The following is a 19889-nucleotide window of genomic DNA, read 5'->3' as shown; positions in this document are numbered from 1 at the left end:
CAGTCCCGAACAGTCAGTGTTTCCTTCTCATCCTGTACGGTATGTCTCCCCTGACCCGTGGTTCTGGGTGACTTTCCTGAAATCTTCCCCTTTTCCTAGACCTCTCCAGTCCTTTTCCTTCACCCTTCCTCCTTCCACTTCAACCCTTCTGCCTGAAGAAGGAGCCACTGGCTCTGAAAGCTTCCCAATTACAACAGTCTTTTACGCATGTGTTCTGCCGCAGCTTGGTGAGTAGATTTTTTATCTAACCAATTAAATAAAAATTACATAAAAGGTTTACTTACCTTTGTGACTTGTCGAATAATGAAATCTGCAACACAGTAATGCCCTCAATGGCTGAGTGCAAATAATCATAGGTAAACTTCACGGTACACATCAAATGCAATTTACAACAACTGTCTGTTCACTTCTAAGAGCTCACTAAACAATGTTCCCTGTCTAAGCCAGCCCCAGATGATGATCTATATGAAAGTGGGTGAGAGCTGCTCTTCTATCTTCCGAGTAGGCTTCTGTCCGTTGTCGTCCGGTTGTTGGCGGACTGTATTCGGCCAGCAATTGGCCGAGGCGAAGTCGATATATTTATCCTCTGTGGCGCTGGTGGAACGTCTCTATGGCACTAGCACTGGCACCAGCTCATATCTGTGTGCCTGTGGTGCTTTCGCCCTGGCTGTGTCTTGTTAGGATGACACAGCACATTGACCACTGGCTTTGCTGTAATTGAAAGCAGTCAGTGATTCATACGCTGGGCAAGCATACGAGAGGAGGGCTGTCCAAATCCCTGTCCAGCTACCCACATTTAGGTTTTCCATGTTTTCCCTAGATTGCTTAAGATAAATGCCAGGATGGTTCCTACCAAATCACATTGCCAATTTGCTTCGTCAACCTGGCTTGTGCTTTGTACCTAATGAAATTTTCATCGACAGGATGTTAGGCTCTAACTTCCTTCCACAGTCACTCTTATTTGCATGTTTTGCACTATTTGTGATGGTACTGTTGATGCACTGTATTATGTAAAAAGTAAGTGAGAGATATTATGTAAAAAGCAAGTGAGAGAAGTCTGGACTAAATTTAAATCACATTTTGCACAATCTAGTATTTAAAAGTTAAACATCATGCTTTGAGGTGGCTGTTGGAGTACAGATGGACTGAGTTTTCAGTAATATTTAAACCTGTTGTGTGTCTGTATCATATGTATAAGCATAAAGCTTTTTTTCATTGGTTTTCTTGATTGTAAGCCGTGCCATGCCATGCCAGTAGTTTTCTTGGTTGTAGGAATATCTAACCCATTTTCATGTACAAAGAATAGTGAGAAAATTGAAACAATCAAAGTGCAACTAGAATATAATGGTATCACCATTCATCACATCACTGTTTTTGAGTTAACGTTGTGTGAACCCAGCAGTTAGTTCTGGTTTTCTATGTTCTTTGTGGATACTAGTGTAAATATATGATAATCTCCAAGCATAGGTGTTATATCTATTATTTTATCATAAATGTCAAACAATAGACAAAAAGTTGATGTTAACTCTAATTTTTATTTCAGGGATTCCTGAATCTACAGTGGTCAAGGTGGAAACGAATCCTCTTCACAAGGACAATTGCCATTGTCCCAACATTCTTTGTAGCATTTTACAGTGAAATAAATGAACTATCGGGCATGAATGACTTGTTAAATGCTATAATGAGTCTACAATTACCATTTGCTACTATACCAACAATAGCATTTACGAGCAGTCAAAAAATTATGGGTGAATTTCAAAACGGAATGTAAGTATTAACGCCAGTTGCATTAAATTATCGGTTAGTTGTAAAATGCATAATAGACAATGTCAAAGAATTTTTCATGATTCCTTATATTTTGCATCCATAATTGCCTGTATAACTGGCTGCTTTTTTGCACTTCAAGGTTCCTGTTTCTGTTGTGACGATTTGCAGTAAGTGTTAAAAAATTACATTCTATGTGAAGGAATGAAATTGAATGTTTTGTTGTTCTGGTTGATGGTATGATAGTCCACATGAAACATATTCTATTTCATATGTCGTCCAAATCATTCATAGTGGATAAAGAAATATACAACCACTGCGTGACAGTACTAGGTGACTTTATGTAGTATGATGATTGTCTTCCAGTTTGTAACCCCAGTTTCAGAGCCCTGTGTCCAGCAAATTCATTTTGGTTTGGCATAACTGCAAATCTATAATTAAAGAAAATGTTTCATTCTTTCCAGTTCAACTATTGTATGCCTCAAAAACAGAGAAATAATATTATGTATGACAAGTTAGAAGTGGTACCTCAGTCAGGCATTTTGACAGTTAAAATTCTGGAATTACTGTGACAAACTAACCAGTACCTACTTATTGAAACCAAATAGATCGGTATGTTACTACTTGCATTATAAAATGTAGTAACTGAATGGTTAGGAGTGAGCAACTCATGAAACAGATATCATAATGGAGTTGGGTGTTTGAGAACAGGCACTTGTGAACAGTTGCACTGACAGTAATGTAGTTCATAGTCTCTTGTACACGTACCATATTATTTATCCAAGTAGCATGTATTTGCAGCATTCTACTTGGAAATAAATTTTGTGAAACTGTACGGAATTTATTTTCTTGGTCTTGTGAAATGAACAAAATCTCGCTATTGGTAAAATGTGATATGCCTATTTCATCAACTGAGTCCTAAGCTCACTTTATCATTTTGTGCTTTGCCTCCTGTATTTTTGGTTATAACTCTGAGGAAAAACAATTATGAAACTTTGTGATAATTTTTAACAGCTTTCTCAGCCCATTAGTGTTCTACTGGTCCCCCGCCTCCCAGCAGTTTTGATTGTTCTACTTTGACTGTTTGTAATTGTTATTCATCCTTCACACTCTCATACATTTTGTTTAGCATTGTGACTGTTGTGTTTTGTTTGAATGATAGTTCATAAATTTTAGTACTGTTTCGTCAGTTTTATTGCTGAATATATTACAGTGAAAAGGATTTAACATGAAGATTGGGTAACGCGAAATACCGGTAATACTGTTGTCCCGGCAAAATACTAAGTAATTTCATGCTTTTTCCATCTAACATGGAACAAAAATCTAACATTAAAAGCTTTTGCTTCTCAGATGAACAAATAAATCTACTATGTGCAGCCCTGATGTCACTCAGATTTATTAACAAATTTATTATGCCCCCCCCCCCTGTTTTTATTATTATTATTTTTTTTTTAAGACTAAACAAAGTAAACCATGCTTGCATCTGTTGCTATGTTATTGCTTGTCTTTGGATTCTGCCAGTTTCCAAACACTTCAGTCAGTTTTCATATTTGGCTCTGTGTTTTTTGATATATAGGCACTGTAATTGTTTACATGCAATGGCAGAGGAAACTGTATGAAAATAGGCAGTTTTTATGCTTCAAATAAGGATGGAGTGGCTTAAAGCAGTTTAGGGAAAACTGAAATCTGAAAAGACGCAGGAACGTTACTAGTCGAATGTATGATGAACAAACAAGCTTGGATAGTGGCCGCTGTGGTCACTGATTGTATTCTCAATTTAGAAAAGTGATTTTCATAAGAAAAGCTGTTGATTGTTGATAATTGTGTGGCACATCCCAAAATTAAATTAACACCATAAGTGTTTCAGAACCATGTGATGAAGGCATTATACAAAATGTGAAATTACATTTTCTAAGCAGCTGTTCCATAAATATCTACCAGCAATCAAAGCAGAAAAAAAGATCTCTGTCTGATTATTGATGATGTGTTATACATCTAGTATTCTGTAAAGAATTTTATGGAACCATAAACAATTTAAAATTGATTTCACTCTTTGGGATTCTCTAATGTGTCAGATTCTATGTCACCTCAAGAATCAGCAGATATTGAAACTGAAGTGACATTTAATTAAATGTTTGGAAAAGTTTCTACAATATCCCTGGATGAATTTGTTGCAGTTGAGAATGATGTATGTAAAATGCCAAATATGACAGCCATTTTGGAGTATGTTCAGATCGCAAAAGGTCACATCAATGTAGGCGGTGGTGGTGAATTCATATTTGACAATGAAACCCACATTGGAGGTCCAGTCCCCACTACACCAGAAATGCAGATCATCATGAAAAGTATGCAGAGCTGTTGCAATGACATACAAATGGTGAAATTAATAAAACAATGGACGATACTGAACAATTTGCCAAAAATTTTATGCTGAAATGGACACTGCAAAAGAAAAAAATATGTAGTCACTAGAGAAAATTATAGCAGGAAATTGAGTTATTGTACTGTAATAAAATTTGACAAGAGGAAATAGTATGGCTCTTGTTTTCCTCAGGCACTGCTTAACAAAAAATTGTTGTAATGGGAAAAATAATTTTTGCCGTCTTAATTTCATGTTAAATGTTTTTCTGCTGTACATCACTTTTGTCTGCTAATGAGATTGTGGTGTCACTTTCAATAGAACTATGATACAATCATTTTGTTCTGTCCTACCTGAATGTTTAATCTGCTCTGTGAGGACAACAACCTCTGCTGTTGCACTCATTTGGGTACTATGGGTATTAATGCATCACCATCACTGGTATTTGTATCAGATTATGAGCTTGTGTGGTTTGTAATAGAGGTATTGGTAAATAGATCTGCGTTTTGTATGACATTACTGCACTAACCATTGCCACAAAACCAATGCTTCACCTGCCAGGTATATTCCATATTATGGAAAGATCTGTGGAGAAGAATATAGTGCGGGTTTTCCACAATTTATATTCCTTGTTCTGAGATATTCAAAATATTACACTTTTTGTTTTTTTCTGCTTGTATTTTTCACCTGTGACCATTTTGTGGTGATCTTTGTGAAAGCTGACATTTGTCTTGTGAAAAAGCTATATCAGATGTGCACACCTATGAGTTCTTAATGTTCTACAGATACTTTAATCACTGTGAAGCAACTGTTCGTCTGCCACATCTGGTTTGCTATAAACTGTAATACAGTATGACAACAAATATGAGATCTGTGAAAAGAAAATAACAACTAGTTAAAAGAAATTTGTGCTGGAAGGGGGAAAAAAAGGAAAAAAAAAAAGATGTTGAAGGTTGTGGCCCAGCTTCATTTCAGAGCAGTAGCAAAACACTTCCATTTTATTAAACTTGTGTTGTATGTGTTCATATCAATTGATCTTCAGTTAATAATGATGACTAGTGGGAAACAGATGGTAACTATACTGTGTATTAGCAGATGTGTTCTGGCCGTAGAACAATGAAGAAATAGCATCTCTTCATGGAGTCAGTTCTAAATAACCACAAATATAAGTATATAATAGACTGTTACTCTCTGCAAAAAATTATAGAAGTTAGGAGGCGGCTTTTGTGTGAATCTAGAATTGATTCAGGCATGTCAACACAAACATGCTACACTTCTCTTAAAGGATTTTTATGTTCATCAGAACTCCCTTTGCGCATATTTGACAATTCCCAAAAGTACATAGAATATGCGTGAACAGTTCAGCTTTAATATTATTTAGTGGAGTAACCAAAAGAAAACTTCAGTAAATCTTTTTTGGAAGAAAGATACTGTGTGACCTAGGCAGTGCTTGATTTGTGACAGTACGCACCAGTACACCGTACCAATACCTATGATGAGAAGAAATCAGAACCACAGATTTTGAGATGTGGTACAATAGAACTTTTGCTGGGGTTGAAGCGATGTAAACCAAATGTTGTATTAACACTTTTAAAATGCTCATAAAAGCATTAAAATAAGGTTTTAAGAAGTCTACGTTTTAAAAACACTCCCTGGAAGGTCATGGTACAAGAACCAGTTTTCGTTTTTTACAAATGGAGCACTGGATTAGGTATTTTTGACACTAATGGTAATTGTATCAAAGGAAGCTTCAATCAAGAAAACTAATTAATTAAAGTTGAGGAAGGTTAGAAAGAAAAAGCAAGTCACTTAGATCCAAAGAGGAGAGAGATCGCCTGTAATGAAGACAAGTGTAGACATAGAAGGCCAGCAGTTCCTTCTTGTAATTTATTGGGCTGATGGTAGTGTCATTTGTAGACTGAGTATGTGTAGAACCAAAACAGTTTTTTAATGTAAATTTACAAAGAAATCATGTGAATTTGCTAGGTGGTGGTGGTGGTGGTGGTGGTGGTGGTGGTGGTGGTCGTAGTAGTAATAATTTATTCATCCAGTCAGCACGAGAACTCATTTGTGCTCTGCCACACACCCAAAGGTGGCTAGTGGAGTACACTATAGTAGACGTGGAATGCTTGGAGATTGTTGGGGGGGAAGATAAAAATTATCCATCTAACAAACCTGGGTTTCTAATTATTACAAAATAAGAAATCATCGTCTAATATGTTCCATTTTATGTTATGAGCTCTATGTGTTGTTCTAAAATGAGAAGTCACAAAAAGAAAGGAAACATTGTGAGGGCCTTGCCAATCAGTTAAAGAAGAGAAAATGTGGAGTGGTGGTTGGGAATAGTCCTAAGACGCAGATCTTCCAGTGCCATGAGAATTTTTATTTCCTGTTGGCCACAACATCCAAAAAAGTTATGTCTTCAATATCAGTATACATCATGCACAAATGTAGTCATAATATTACTATACTTACTAATCAACTGATGCGTTATTGCATCAGTTGTTACCATATATTCAATAATGCACCAAGAAGTTGATGTGTTGTCTGAGGAAGACACAGCCAGGGCAAAAGCACCACAGACACAAAGATGCAAGCTGATACCAGTCCTATACAGACTCACCACTTACACGAGTTCCATCAGCGCCACAGACGGTGCTGAGGATGAACATATCGACTTTGCCTCGGCCAACTACCAGCCGAGTACAATCTGCCAATGACTGGACAATCGACAGAAGCCTACTCGGAAGATAGAAGAGCAGCTCTCACCCACTAGGTTATAGATCATTGTCCAGGGCTGACTTAGACAGGGAATGTTGTTTAGTAAACTCCTAGAATTTAACATAAAGTTGTTGTAAATTGCATTTGCTATGGACTGTGAAGTTTACCTATGATAATTTGCATTTAACTACTGAGGGTCCTTTTTGTGTTATATTACATGCAGTGTTGCAGACTTAAGCACTCAACAAGTCACAAAGATAAGTAAACCTTTTAACTCATTTGTGTGACTTCATTACTAATTTGTTGGAGTGTTTTAGAACCTTCGTTCTCCTATCCTGTTACCTGACTGTAGGGTATAGCTGTGTATTAGTGGCAGGGAGAAATTGTCTTAGCAGTGTACTGCACCAGAAGCTGTTTCCTGAACTCAGGGACTTGGCCAACCGAAACGACAGTGGCAATGAGGCCTCCACAGCAGTAGCGACGAGGCCTTTACAAAACTTGTGACGAGAGTTTACAAAAGAAATAATATGCATTCATTATGAACACTGTAATAAAAAAAGTAGAACTACTTCAAAACATTTCTGTTCTTGTAGAAGGTGTATGCAGTGTAACTTAAGAATATACTGGTCACAGTTGGAGTTGTAATACCTTTTGTGTCTTGTTATTGGGGTTTTAATCAGCAGTAATAGGGAAAAGCAAAGTATATACTTATGATACCATACTCATTCTAGGACTTTCTTCTTTTTAATAAGTTTTTCACCTTGTTTGTGACATTTTGCTGTGTGTATGTGTATCCTAAGAATTTCTTGGGTTACGCTTTGTGTGTCACAACTGTACCCACTATGGAGCTACCAATTTTTTCTAGGGCATTTTTCTGGATATCGACAAAAGTCACAGAAATCCCTTACCTGTTTCTTCCTTCTTATACTGCAAGAATTAGGCATTTGCTATCTTTTGCTTGTCTACCTTGACTTTCCCCTTCAGGTTTATAAATTTAAGATTTTGGAAAGACAATCATTTATTACTCATTCTGTTGAAATGTGCAGTCTGCTTGGCTATATTTTCATGGCTTTCATTTCCTAAAGTATAGGTGTCCAATTAATTTCTATCTTTGCATTATTTAACACCACGTGTAACATATGGAATCCTCTCAACCTAAATGCGCTTTTCCAGATTCTTGACAATAGATGAACAGATATTATATAAGGGACAGTCAGATGAAAATGAGACAGATGGAAAAAAGTAAAATGTTTCTTATTTCAAAAGTGAACTCCATAAGTGTTAGTAAATTTATCCCATTGTCAGACGAGAAGGTAAATGCCTCCGTGCAAAAATGTTTTTGGTTGCCTACAGAACCATGATTGTACCCGGGCATGCACCTCTTCATCCTAAGCAAATCAATGATCACAAATGTCTTTCTTCAGGGCTCCAAAAACATGGAAATTGTGTGGGGGGAGATTGGGATTGTATGGAGGATGTGTAAGGGCGTCCCAGCAGAAATTTTTGCAGCATACTCAAAACAACCTTGGCAAGATGTGGACCCACCCACAGATTTTGACTAGACTACAGAAGTTTCACTGAGAAGCCCTTACACATCCTCCATATAGTGCCAATCTCCCGCCATGCGATTTTCATATTTTTGGAGCCACAAAGAAAGACATTCATGGCCATTGACTTGCTTTCTGACAAAGAAGTGCACACCTGGGTACAGTTGTGGTGCCATAAGCAAATGCAAACATTTTTCCATGAAGGCACTGACCATTTTTGTCTCACAGTGGGCAATTACTTTCTCCCCCGTCTAAGTTTCATTTGATTGCTCCATAGAGTGAGACTGTATTCATTGCTGTGATGGAATGAAAAAGCTTCAATGAGACACCTGCAGAATTCTTTAAAATTACTAGCTTCTGTGCTCCTTGTACCGGATGTGTGTTTCTGACTAGTGTTGTATTGAGGGCTTACTTTTTATTGTACATTGCATCACACATACTTTTTATATTACTGTGTAAATGATTATTGTTTGTATAGCATATGATGAAGTTATAAAATAAACATACTATTTCCTTGCATTAGAACAGTACATTGGTGAGACAACGTGCACTTGATTGTTATGGAGTTTGTGTATTTATAATATTTGAATTTACATTTCAACACATTTTGGATGGTAAATATATCAGGACACTATCTTCTTGTGTTTGATACAGTGTGTGAATCATTCTGACATTTCTGTTGCAGTAGCAAAGTTTTACCTGCCATACTAAAATATTTCCATTTTCTCTTTTTCATTTTCAGTGTAATGAATGCAATATCCATAGCGTTATCAGTTGTTGTTATCAGTATAAACATTTACTTTGTTGTTCATACGACGACAGAATCTGTAACTGGATGGTACTGGTACATGCTGATATGTATATATGCAGTATTTTACTTGGTCATGTGTGTATATTTAATTATGCACATGATGAACAGTATGGCTCCAGGCAAATTTGGTAACACAGTGAGTATTGGTGTGCTTTATAAATATCCACAAAGTTGTTCAACTCGCTTATGTGGTAATTTGAAATAATCCAAACTAAATTAAAAAAAAAAAAAATGACTCATTTGCTACTTAACTTTATATCATTTGGTACCTCTCTGTGACAAGTGTTGTACTGTTTCCATTGAAATAACTGCTTTATGACATACTTTTGTATTCTTTAGTGTGACAAGCCTCCCAGTAGTGTCAAATAGAGTGAGGGAACACAAAAGACACATTTAATGATTATTGGTCTCTCAGCTGGAATGGTAATCTCAAAAATGCACTTTGTTCCTTCTTAAAGGATCAGCTTACATGCCTTCAGTTTAATCTCTTTTTTTTCTGTCATTATACTCCTTATTCCTTATCATAAGCACATGAACACTCTACTCATGGAGTGATTTTGTAATAGCTGATTCCACTTATTAAGAACTGTTTCCATTTATTAATATCCACATGCAGTTATATATATAACTGTATGCACTAATTAATATCTGTATGCACTTTTTTATAATCATTTGCTCTTGTTTGCACCTTTTAATAACCAGCAATGAAGAGTGAATTTTTGACAATGCCAGCCATTCAGTAAAACATCCAAAAGATCATTAAACAAGTGTCAGCTAAAAATCCCAAGAGGAAAGCCAACAGGCAATATGTTTTTAATAACTGTTTGCACTTTTTGCAGAGAGCTACTTTTCAGGAAGTGGTGTGGCAAATATTAATGTTTTATGCTAAGGTTGGAGCACATCCACTCTTTAGCTTGTTGGGAGATTTAGTTATTTTGGATTTGATAGTTTTTAAAAACAGAGCGTTTCTGAATTGGTCATTTTCTTGCAAAATTTGCAAAAGCTCCAGAAATTTATTGCAGTGTTCGTTGATGGATTTTAGCAAGGGGACTGTCTTTGCTCTTAACATTTTTGGGGGAGAGGGGGAGGAGGGGGTGAAGCTGTTGATACTAATTTTTCTCATCTGTACTCAGATTGCCTAACTGCCTTCCAAACAAACAGTTCCACAGATCGTCTGTCCCATTAGCTGAGTAGCCATTGCATCTTACTGCCATGCAGCAGGCCCAGGTTCAATTCCTGGCCAGGTCTGAGATTTTATATGCTGTACGACTGTGTATTATTTTGTCCTCATCATCATTGACACGCATGTTGCCCAATGTGGCATCAACTGAAGAGACTTGCAACTCAGCAGCTGAATTTCCCCAGGTGGGAACTCCCAGTCATCAATGCCATACAGTCATTTTTTTTCACTGATACAAACAGCAGAAAAAAATGATCTAGGACCCCCTTATCCTACTATAAAATTAGAAGTAGCTGGGTGCTACAGCATTTCAGAACCCCAGGAAATGACGACACTGACACAGCAGCTTAGGGAACTTGTTAGAGATGTACTGCAGAAACATGTTTTGCCCACTGAAAATCATTTCTTCATTGTTGAACCAGAAGGTATATTTTCTGATGAGGGTAGCTATAAATTTAAGGAAGGACCTGTCCTCTATTTTAGCAAACAGTGAGATGAGTGTGATAATTGTCTGTAATTTTACCCAGACTCCAGCCTCAGTATTTAGGTTGGAGGTATTAATGTGTTTTTAATGCCAGATTTAACAATTTTAGTTCAATGATTAGCTAGTATCTACCGTATTATTTCAGTCTGTTCCACAGCAATACATGTAATTTTTTATTTCAGTTTTAAAAGCTTTTGTAGCCTAGGGGGAGGAGGGACTTAGTTATTTAATAACTGTAATGGAAAATTTTAAACTTTTATTATTTTAACCATATTTGTCTCTCAATAATTTAGTATGAGCGCTGAATGTAAAGTGCACAGAAACGTTCATGTATGTATGTATGTGTCCGTTTGTCTATTACATCTCTATATCCATCCATAGCAACACAAGCACTACAGTTCACTTAACATAAACTGATTATTATGTGTGGAAAGAGCAAGAAAGTACTTCAGTCCAGTATTTTCAAGACTGGGAGTATGAGAATCCCCAGTTACTGAGCACTAGTCTGCATGTAATAATTATTTGTAGTTTGTCAGTTCAAATGGTTCAAATGGCTCTGAGCACTATGGGACTTAACATCTGTGGTCATCAGTCCCCTAGAACTTAGAACTACTTAAACCTAACTAACCTAAGGACATCACACACATCCATGCCCAAGGCAGGATTTGAACCTGCGACCGTAGCAGTCGCGCGGTTCCGGACTGAGCGCCTAGAACCGTTAGACCACCGCGGCTGGCAGTTTGTCAGTTCTTCTTGCATATATAATGACCTCTTAATGAAATTATAAAGTAGTGGAAAACCTATAGTGCACCCTGAAATTAATATTTTCTTCTTCTTTTCTCAGTTTATTGCTAGACTGACAGAAGGGCCAGTCCCGGGAGACTTTGGATTAAATGGTGATAAATCAAGGTAAGTCAGTAAATAAAATGTAAATATTATAGCAATTTGGACGTAATGTTTACAGTACATGATCAGAGTATGGTTGTGTAACACACACAGATGGAGAGCTCCTTGATACAGTCCTGATTCATATGGAGTAAATATTGTGATGCCAACGGTGTTGCCACGGTGGTAACACTGGTTCCCGTCAGATCACCGAAGTTAAGCACTGTCGGGCTGGGGTAGCACTCGGATGGGTGACCATTTGGTCTGCTGAGTGCTGTTGGCAAGCACTCAGACCTTGCGAGGCAAACTGAGTAGCTACTCAGCTCCAGTCCTGTAAACTGACATACGGCCGGGAGAGTGGTGTGCTGACCACATGTCCCTCCATATCCGCATCCAGTGACTCCTGTGGGCTGAGGATGACACAGCAGCTGGTCAATACCGTTGGGCCTTCCAAAGCCTGTTCGGACGGAGTTTAGTTTATATATTGTGATATCAGGACAGTTTTTGTCGTAATGTAATGTCAGCAGTGTGTGAAACACCGTGTTTAATGCAAAAGTTTTTTGAGAATGTTGTTTCACTATCAGACACTTTCTTTCTATAAAGAAACACAATGCAAGTAATATTCATCTTTTGGATCTGCAGCTCTTATCTTTCTATCTGTGTTTGCAGTTAAATTGGATGTAGGTTCCACCTTTTTGCAAACACACTGTTTTTTCATTTTACCCAAACATGTTTCAGCACCTCTGTGGTGTCATTAGTGGGTTTTTGTTTAGTGAAAACTGTAAAAAGTGAACATAATTTAGGTTGTAACTGATCTAACAAAGTGAGTCCTAAAGAAAGTTTTTGTTCATTCTACTTCTTATTGTGATTTTACATTGTATGATTTTGAAGGACCGATTCCAGATTGGTGACTACATTATTTTAACAGAAGATGTTGCTTTTATTTTTTTATCATCTTTATGTGGCAGTTGCAAAGTGGTAACCAGTAAATAAATGTTTGCCTTAATGGCTGAGGGTGCTAAATGATGACAGCACAGTGGCACTCTTTGTAGAGGTTGCTGGAACGAATGTTTCACTCCATAAGTTGACCACAAAAAAGAGAAAGGTAGTGCTAACAGGTCCCAATCACACAATTGTGCACTAGTGTGTTGGACTAAATTCTCAAACATTTGTAGTGAGTGAGTTGGCAGAGTAGTTAAGACACTGGGCTTGCATTTGAGAGGACAGAGGTTGAAAAGTCTGTCTGACCATCCAGATTTAGGTTTTTCATGGTTTTCTTAAATTGCTTAGAGAAATGCCATGCCAAATGGTTTCTTTGAAAACAACTGGGTCATTTTCCTCCTCCATCCTTGTCTCAATCTTAGCTTCTGCTTCATATCTAATGAACCAATTATCAATGTTATGTTAATTCCTAAGCTTCCTTTCTGTTTTCAAATCTCTGTGGAGTGTCTAATACAGTGACATTATTTTAATTATGTGTTAAGTTCAGTAGTACTCTTGGTACTTTCTAAAGACATAGTCTGTTTCCTAGAATCAGGTTTCTCTCTCTCTCCTTTCCTTTCATTTTCCATTCATCCATTACCACCTACACATTATGACAGACAAACAGTCAGCAGTCATCAGTGCTAAATAGTTAAAAATGTGACACAAACTACACAGATTGTATGCATGAAACACAATCTTTTGAAGTGTCATATAGTTGAAAGTCTTGCTTTAGGCTGTGAACCACAGGGTACTGTTGTAGAAAAGCAGTTCCACTTTCACAGATATGCATTTCACTAATCTTCGCTTCCAGAATTCAGGACAGTTGATAATATTTGTTAGTATCCATATGTGTGTATCATTACTATTTTTCATTGATGAAACATAGTATAAAATGCTTGAACACTATGTTCTGCTGCTTTTATCTTGTGCTTTCTGTGTGTAAGTAATGCAGTGAAGAGCTGTGACAAGTATTTCTCAGTATGATCTGTTTTATGAGCTTGTTTATTCTTAAAAGACCTGTCAATAAGCATTTCTGTAGCTTCAAAAATATATATAAATCATGTGGAGGGTGAGAATGTTCAATCTTTTTCTTCTTTTTTTCTTATTCTGTGAATTGTGTTTATAACAGTTAAGTAAATAAAATTTATGATTACAGAAGGACAATGCTATAGATAATCAGTTCGATTTAATGTGCATGGCTTTTAATTAATACAGTGCAATGTGTCTCATGTAAAACAGGGTCCAGTTGACAAACAGACTGAAAATTTCCTCTTGTAAAATTTAATAGGATAAATATTAATTTAAACACAAGTTTATGAGTATATCAAAAAAATTGCAAAATATGGCTCATTTGGTGGCCCCCTTTACATCTTGTGATTCTTTTGTGTAGCTATTTTGTCCCTCAAATTTCTGTCTAACTGACTAAAAGGAGTACATAACTGGTGTAGGAATTGGTGATTCCTTGTAAAATTCTATTCAGTGCCCCTGCTTACATGGTTTATGGCATACATTTTAAGCATGGAGGAAAGTTGCACACAAAGTAATGAAAGTTTTATTTACATATACCTTGGATGGCTCATTAGTATATAGACATAGCTGGGCAGTGTTAATCAAAGAGTTAACTTTGTTAATCATTAATCTGTCACTAAAATAGTGAACTTCATTGAATGTTAAAGCATTGCATTACATGAGATTTGTTGGAAGTTATATTTAATTGTTAATCATGAAGTCATAATAGAAAACTTTATGTTGACTGTGTAGTGAAATGAACTAGTGAGGTGTAGTGAAATTAGCTGCTGAATAAAATGTGTTGTCGTCGCTTAAATGACAATGTTTTTGTTGAGGAAGTTTAGATAGATAAACAAACAGTTCAATCATTTAATCATTTAGTTTTATAATTATTTAATTATAAATGTTAAATTATGGGGGAGTCAAAGTACAGGGAACTGTATAGTATCTGACATAAGATATATATTTCCCTTCATAAACATCAACATGTTAAAGTTTGCATCAGAAAGCAAAGATTGTTTAGACGCCAAAATGTTTTTGCCCACAGAAACAAGTCACTTGACTTTAGCTATCAAGGGTATAGAGGTATTACATGTGATAAACTATAGCTTGCATCACACAAGATGGCACTTCTGTGCATAGAGGTGGAGCAGCAAAGGGATGAGAACTGCACATCTGCGGCAGCAGAGAGCGGGCAAACAAAGTCCACGTTGCTGAACTGCATTGTTGCGGACAACAGTCAGGAACATTTGTCTAGGTTACATCATATTATACATTCAAATCTCTTATGGGAATAGTAAATATTAAAATCAATTTCGATCAGTCATCATGAGAAAAATATTAATTCACGTCTTGACGATGTTGCATCCAATGCTCCAAAGATTTAATCCGCATGACATCGGGAGGCGAGAACAGATGACACAGCTTTGTGAAGATGTGAATTTTTCTCAACGTGACAATTGTCTCATGACAAGATTATTGAAACTGCTTGCAATAATCATCATTTATTGCGATTTGAGCTGTATTATAAGTAAAAATTTAATACACAACAAAATTAACATCAAACACAAACTGAAATCATTATATTTGCTTGACAATTGCTTCTACTCAACATAATTTTTAAAAATGTTTATAAGGTGTGTGTGTGTGTGTGTGTGTGTGTGTGTGTGTGTGTGTGTGGAAGTGTTTGGCTGTAGTTAAGTGTAATCACTGCGCATAAAAAAGAATTAGTGGTAGAAAAAACTAATGAAAAGACTATCGTAAACATGGTCAGTAAGTTGTCATATTTTTCACTGTTAACGAGCATTATGAGTGTAAACTAATTCGTTCAGCATTACAATGAGAGCCCGCATTTATAATACATTTAACAAGCAAACAATTAACTATCACCCGTGAATAACTCCATGGAATGGTGATCAATAACATCGAAAATGGTCGATATCTCGACAAGTAACAGTTACTGTCATTTTAGGGCCTTATCCAACTTGTGCTTTGAAAATGGCAGGGGTTTACTTGTGAAAATCGAACTTTTGACAGATTTATCCAGCTGCATTCCCGCGTGTCATTAGAGTACATAACATGACGGGAGAAGCTTAAATTCTCCTTGGGCAATATGTTGAACATTATAGCCTGCATAATTCAAAGGATAGAAAGTCCTAATCAAAAAGGCTATGAAATTGTCATTCTTATGTATGCAACTGATATGTTGACAAACACATTTTTTAAACTAAGAGTCTTTAAAACTAAGAAATATTATTACTTTGTTCCAAAGTCTACATCGCAACACCATCGTCACTTCTATTTGAATCTGTTTCTGAACAACCTGATTGTAAATGTACGATGATAGGTTCAAGGCTTATATCCATCACCACTTCCCTGTCAAATTATTCTTTTTGAAGCCTTTCAGCATGACACACAGACAGTGCCCACACTACAGGTGGGATGTTGTCTATTGCCTCATGCACAAGTGATTCAGTGAATGTTATCTTGAATTTTTTTTTTCTCCCACATAGCCTTATCCATTGCCCAAATTAATTCCACGAGGCTACAGTGACAGTGACGTGTGGGTAAACGCAAAACTGTGAGACCCCATTCACGTGCAAGGAAGTCAAGTTTGTATGTTCTGTCACATGACTTGTATAAATTAACGAGCTGCAGGAGATCGGCACCAGTCTGGTTTATACTGTGCTTAATATTTTTATTTTTAAGCCAGGGAAAAAATCTGCTTTTCTGGTGTTTATATTTGGTGTTTTCTCTGTAACAATTGAATTATAACTGGCAATGGCCAACTTCGAAGCAAGGCATGACAAGAATTGTCAATCATGTCATGAAAGTGACAGCGTTCATTTCCAAATGGTAGTCACTGCTATTTTTCTTACATGTAAATACATGTTTACTCTCAGAAACAAAACCAAATGATGGGTCAGCATGCAGAATAATTATCCGAGAACCTATCCCTAAGAAAACTTTAAAACTGTCAGTACCATCACTCATTTTCCAGCAGATCTTCCTGGAATGGTTCTAATTGACCCGTGTTTCATCAAGGTAATACACTGTTGAACTACCTCCTCCTCTTGTATCGTGAATCTTTATATGGGATGTAGTTCGTGCTGCACCTATGTCACTTCTTTGAACTAAAAACTCTCTTCTTAACATATGAGGAATCAATGTCTTTTAAAATTCTTTGCATTGACAAAATGCTTACCATTGAAGCTAATTTTCTCCTGCATATCAGTAACACATTTTTGTGATGTCGAGCATTCATCATTCACATGGAGCACTTTAAAACATCGTACATAGGACAAATATATTTCACTCATACATCTAACAAATTTTCACCCTGCAGTGTCATTTTCACGCAGTTCAATATTTACGATGTTGTACCTCCTGAACTTGTGTTGTCAGAGACCTAATTTTGCAGGTAAATCCAATGTTATATGTGGCGACTGTCTGTAAAGTGTATTGTGAATAGAGTTAGTAGTAAGGAAATTAAAAGTCTTGCATTTTGCAGTAGTTTTTCACTCATATCAGTGTTTATGATATCATATATCCTGAAATATGTGACGTACAATGATATATTTTTCTAGGTACATTCAGTGACGTATGTGGATACTGTTTGAAAAATGTGTTGTGTATAGAGTTTGCAGCAATGAAGTAATAAATTCAAGTGTCTTGCATAATACAGTATTTTTCATGCATCTCACTTTGGGCACTAATTGTTGACTTTTTAGGCAAGCACAGTTCACAATCAAAAAGTGTTTGTTCTCCCAATTTGGATACAAAATGTACACAATCACTTAAATGTGGCCACGGATTTTCATCAGTTGTAGAGCTATAATCAGAGTCCATGATTTAGTTTCTACAGTCAATCCACTAACAAAAAGTAGTATTTAATGTGAACTCTGTAAACAAACAATAATAAACAGCCAACACCTAGTTATTCTCACATGTACTCGACTGTTTACATCAATCGCGTGCACCCTTGCTAGCATAGCCACACATCAATATGACCCGAACTTGGCTCCGTGTATGACCAGAAAAGTAACCGACACTTCCAGCTCAGTCAGTGACGAGCTATCAGACAATGTGGAAAGCTGAAAGCTAGTATGCATCATCATCATCATCATCATCATCATCATCATCATCATCGAAAAGGACAGCACCAGCATGTGTGTTTGAAGAGTGCAAATGATAGGTCTCCAGGGAATGAACAACACACTTTGAGATTCTGTCTCGTACAGGGTGTGATTCTACAATAGTAGTGTGTGAGTGGAATCATTAGATAGAAGGTCACTATAACAGTGAGATATTTGTTGAGATTCAAATTTTACCACCATGTAATATCTTTGTTGCCTATACATGCGCATGTTTTTGAGTCAGTTGTTAGTAGTTCTGTGCTATTATCAGTACAGTGAATTAAGAATAAAGGTGTTCTGTAATTATATGTCATACTTGTATTGTCAAACCACATTCCAACAGGTTATGGACCCAAGTTAGGCGATCAGCAAAATTGGCATTTTTTTGATTAGACAAAAACATACTTCGGGAAGCTTGTAGGATCTGAAGTACTGCCCCTCATTCAGGCAACTCCCTATGACATATTTCAGCAAGACAATGCCCTGTCATGTAACAAGGCAGTATCAAGCCTTCTTTGAAGAATGGCAGGTTCCACTGTTTCCACAGCCTAGAAATTTACCTGACATGTCACGAGTCGAACGTGGCAGGGATACGGTTGTTGGCAAATTGTTTGCCATAATCTTCAATCAAAAATTATTGATGCTGTGTGAAATAATTTGTAAATTGTGTTGCAGGAGATTCACCAGGCAAATGTGTGGGCTCTGATTCAATATGATGATGATCAAAGCCTTGGTTGCACCTTACTGAATTCTCGAATATTACATGCAGTTGTGCAAGTTGTACCTTCATGTGTTGTTACACATTTAATCTATGACTTAGGGCTCATTTTGGTTTCATGTATCCTTGGTATTGAGAGCTCTTCTTTTGTTTTATCATTTGTATGAATTTATTAGAATGGAAAAGACCGCAAAATTTTGGACGTTGTTTCCAAAATAATGAAATCAAGCCTTAGAGTAATGAAATGGCTGATTTTATTTAAATTGCAGCAAAGCCGATATGCAGTTTTTTTTCTTCAGGTCACTAAAGTCACAAAAGGTATGGTGCCTTATGTTAGACAAAATATCCAACCACCAAAGCAGATTTGGGATAGCTATTCTCAAAACCTGGAATCGAACATGAAATCATCACTAGTTTAGCATAACAAATGTTACAGATTTGTACAGCTACATATAATAGTGTTTAGAAATGGTGGTCACATATTCCCAGTAAATTCACAACAGACTGCTTTCATCAACAGCAAACCATTAAGGTTGTTATGAGTACTTGTGCATCTATAGACAGCCAGTAAAGCTCTCATGAATGGGAAGCATTATCATATTAGTAACATAAATTTACTGGATCACTGATCAGAAAATGTTAAATGTAATATACGAAGTTTGTTATGGACTTCTGACAATAAATTATGCCCACAATTTCAAGCTTCAGAGAAGAGTTTGAACTCAGATGTTCGTCTCTTGAGCACTGATTAAATGCTAATAGTTCATGTTAAGTCAAAAGCACAGCTGCAGCTGTGTGCTTATTTATTTTAAAATGCATGACCTGTTTTGTAACTTTATCTACATCATCGTCAAGTGAAGTCAGTTACATGATACTGGAGTATAATTGATATTAAACATCTCCCCCGGACCTATAATTTTGCTCCATCCTAAAAATCCTGTCACAGCCCACGATGCACTAATGCCAGTAGCTGGAACTATGTACTAGTGGATCAGAAAAGTGGAGTGCAGGGCAGTGCTGTGGCTGACCACGAACTGAGTTTTGATATATTGATCTGATAGTTATTTATCTCTTTTGTGATGCTGATGATGTTGAAGTGAGCCTAGCTGCATCTGCACAAGATTCAGCAACCACCTGTAGTACGCAAACAAAGTTACTTGCCATCCACATGTGTCACATATCTGGCACTTCTATGAGTTTTCGAGTATCCTGCATCTGCGTGACAGTGATTACGTGACAGTAACATTTATTGTCAAAGGCTAACCAAGTTCACCTCAAAGATGACTATGGGA

General features: G+C 36.7%; 1 protein-coding gene and 1 pseudogene across 6 annotated transcripts in view; both read left to right on the top strand.

Annotated features, from left to right (window-relative positions):
- The window catches only part of LOC124555626 (protein Malvolio), a 368432-nt gene that overhangs the window by 328400 nt on the left and 20143 nt on the right, over positions 1-19889 (top strand). For all 6 annotated transcript variants that reach the window (XM_047129599.1, XM_047129600.1, XM_047129602.1 and 3 more), the window contains 3 exons: positions 1544-1767; positions 9134-9338; positions 11711-11775. In XM_047129599.1, coding sequence (XP_046985555.1) covers positions 1544-1767; positions 9134-9338; positions 11711-11775 — 494 coding nt within the window. The remainder of the gene's footprint in view (positions 1-1543; positions 1768-9133; positions 9339-11710; positions 11776-19889) is intronic.
- LOC124557047 lies at positions 11917-12034 on the top strand (annotated as a pseudogene).

Source organism: Schistocerca americana, chromosome X, assembly GCF_021461395.2.
Source record: "Schistocerca americana isolate TAMUIC-IGC-003095 chromosome X, iqSchAmer2.1, whole genome shotgun sequence".
Lineage (NCBI taxonomy): Eukaryota > Metazoa > Arthropoda > Insecta > Orthoptera > Acrididae > Schistocerca > Schistocerca americana.
Note: the sequence above shows the minus strand (reverse complement) of the source record. Positions and strands in the feature narration are given on the sequence as shown.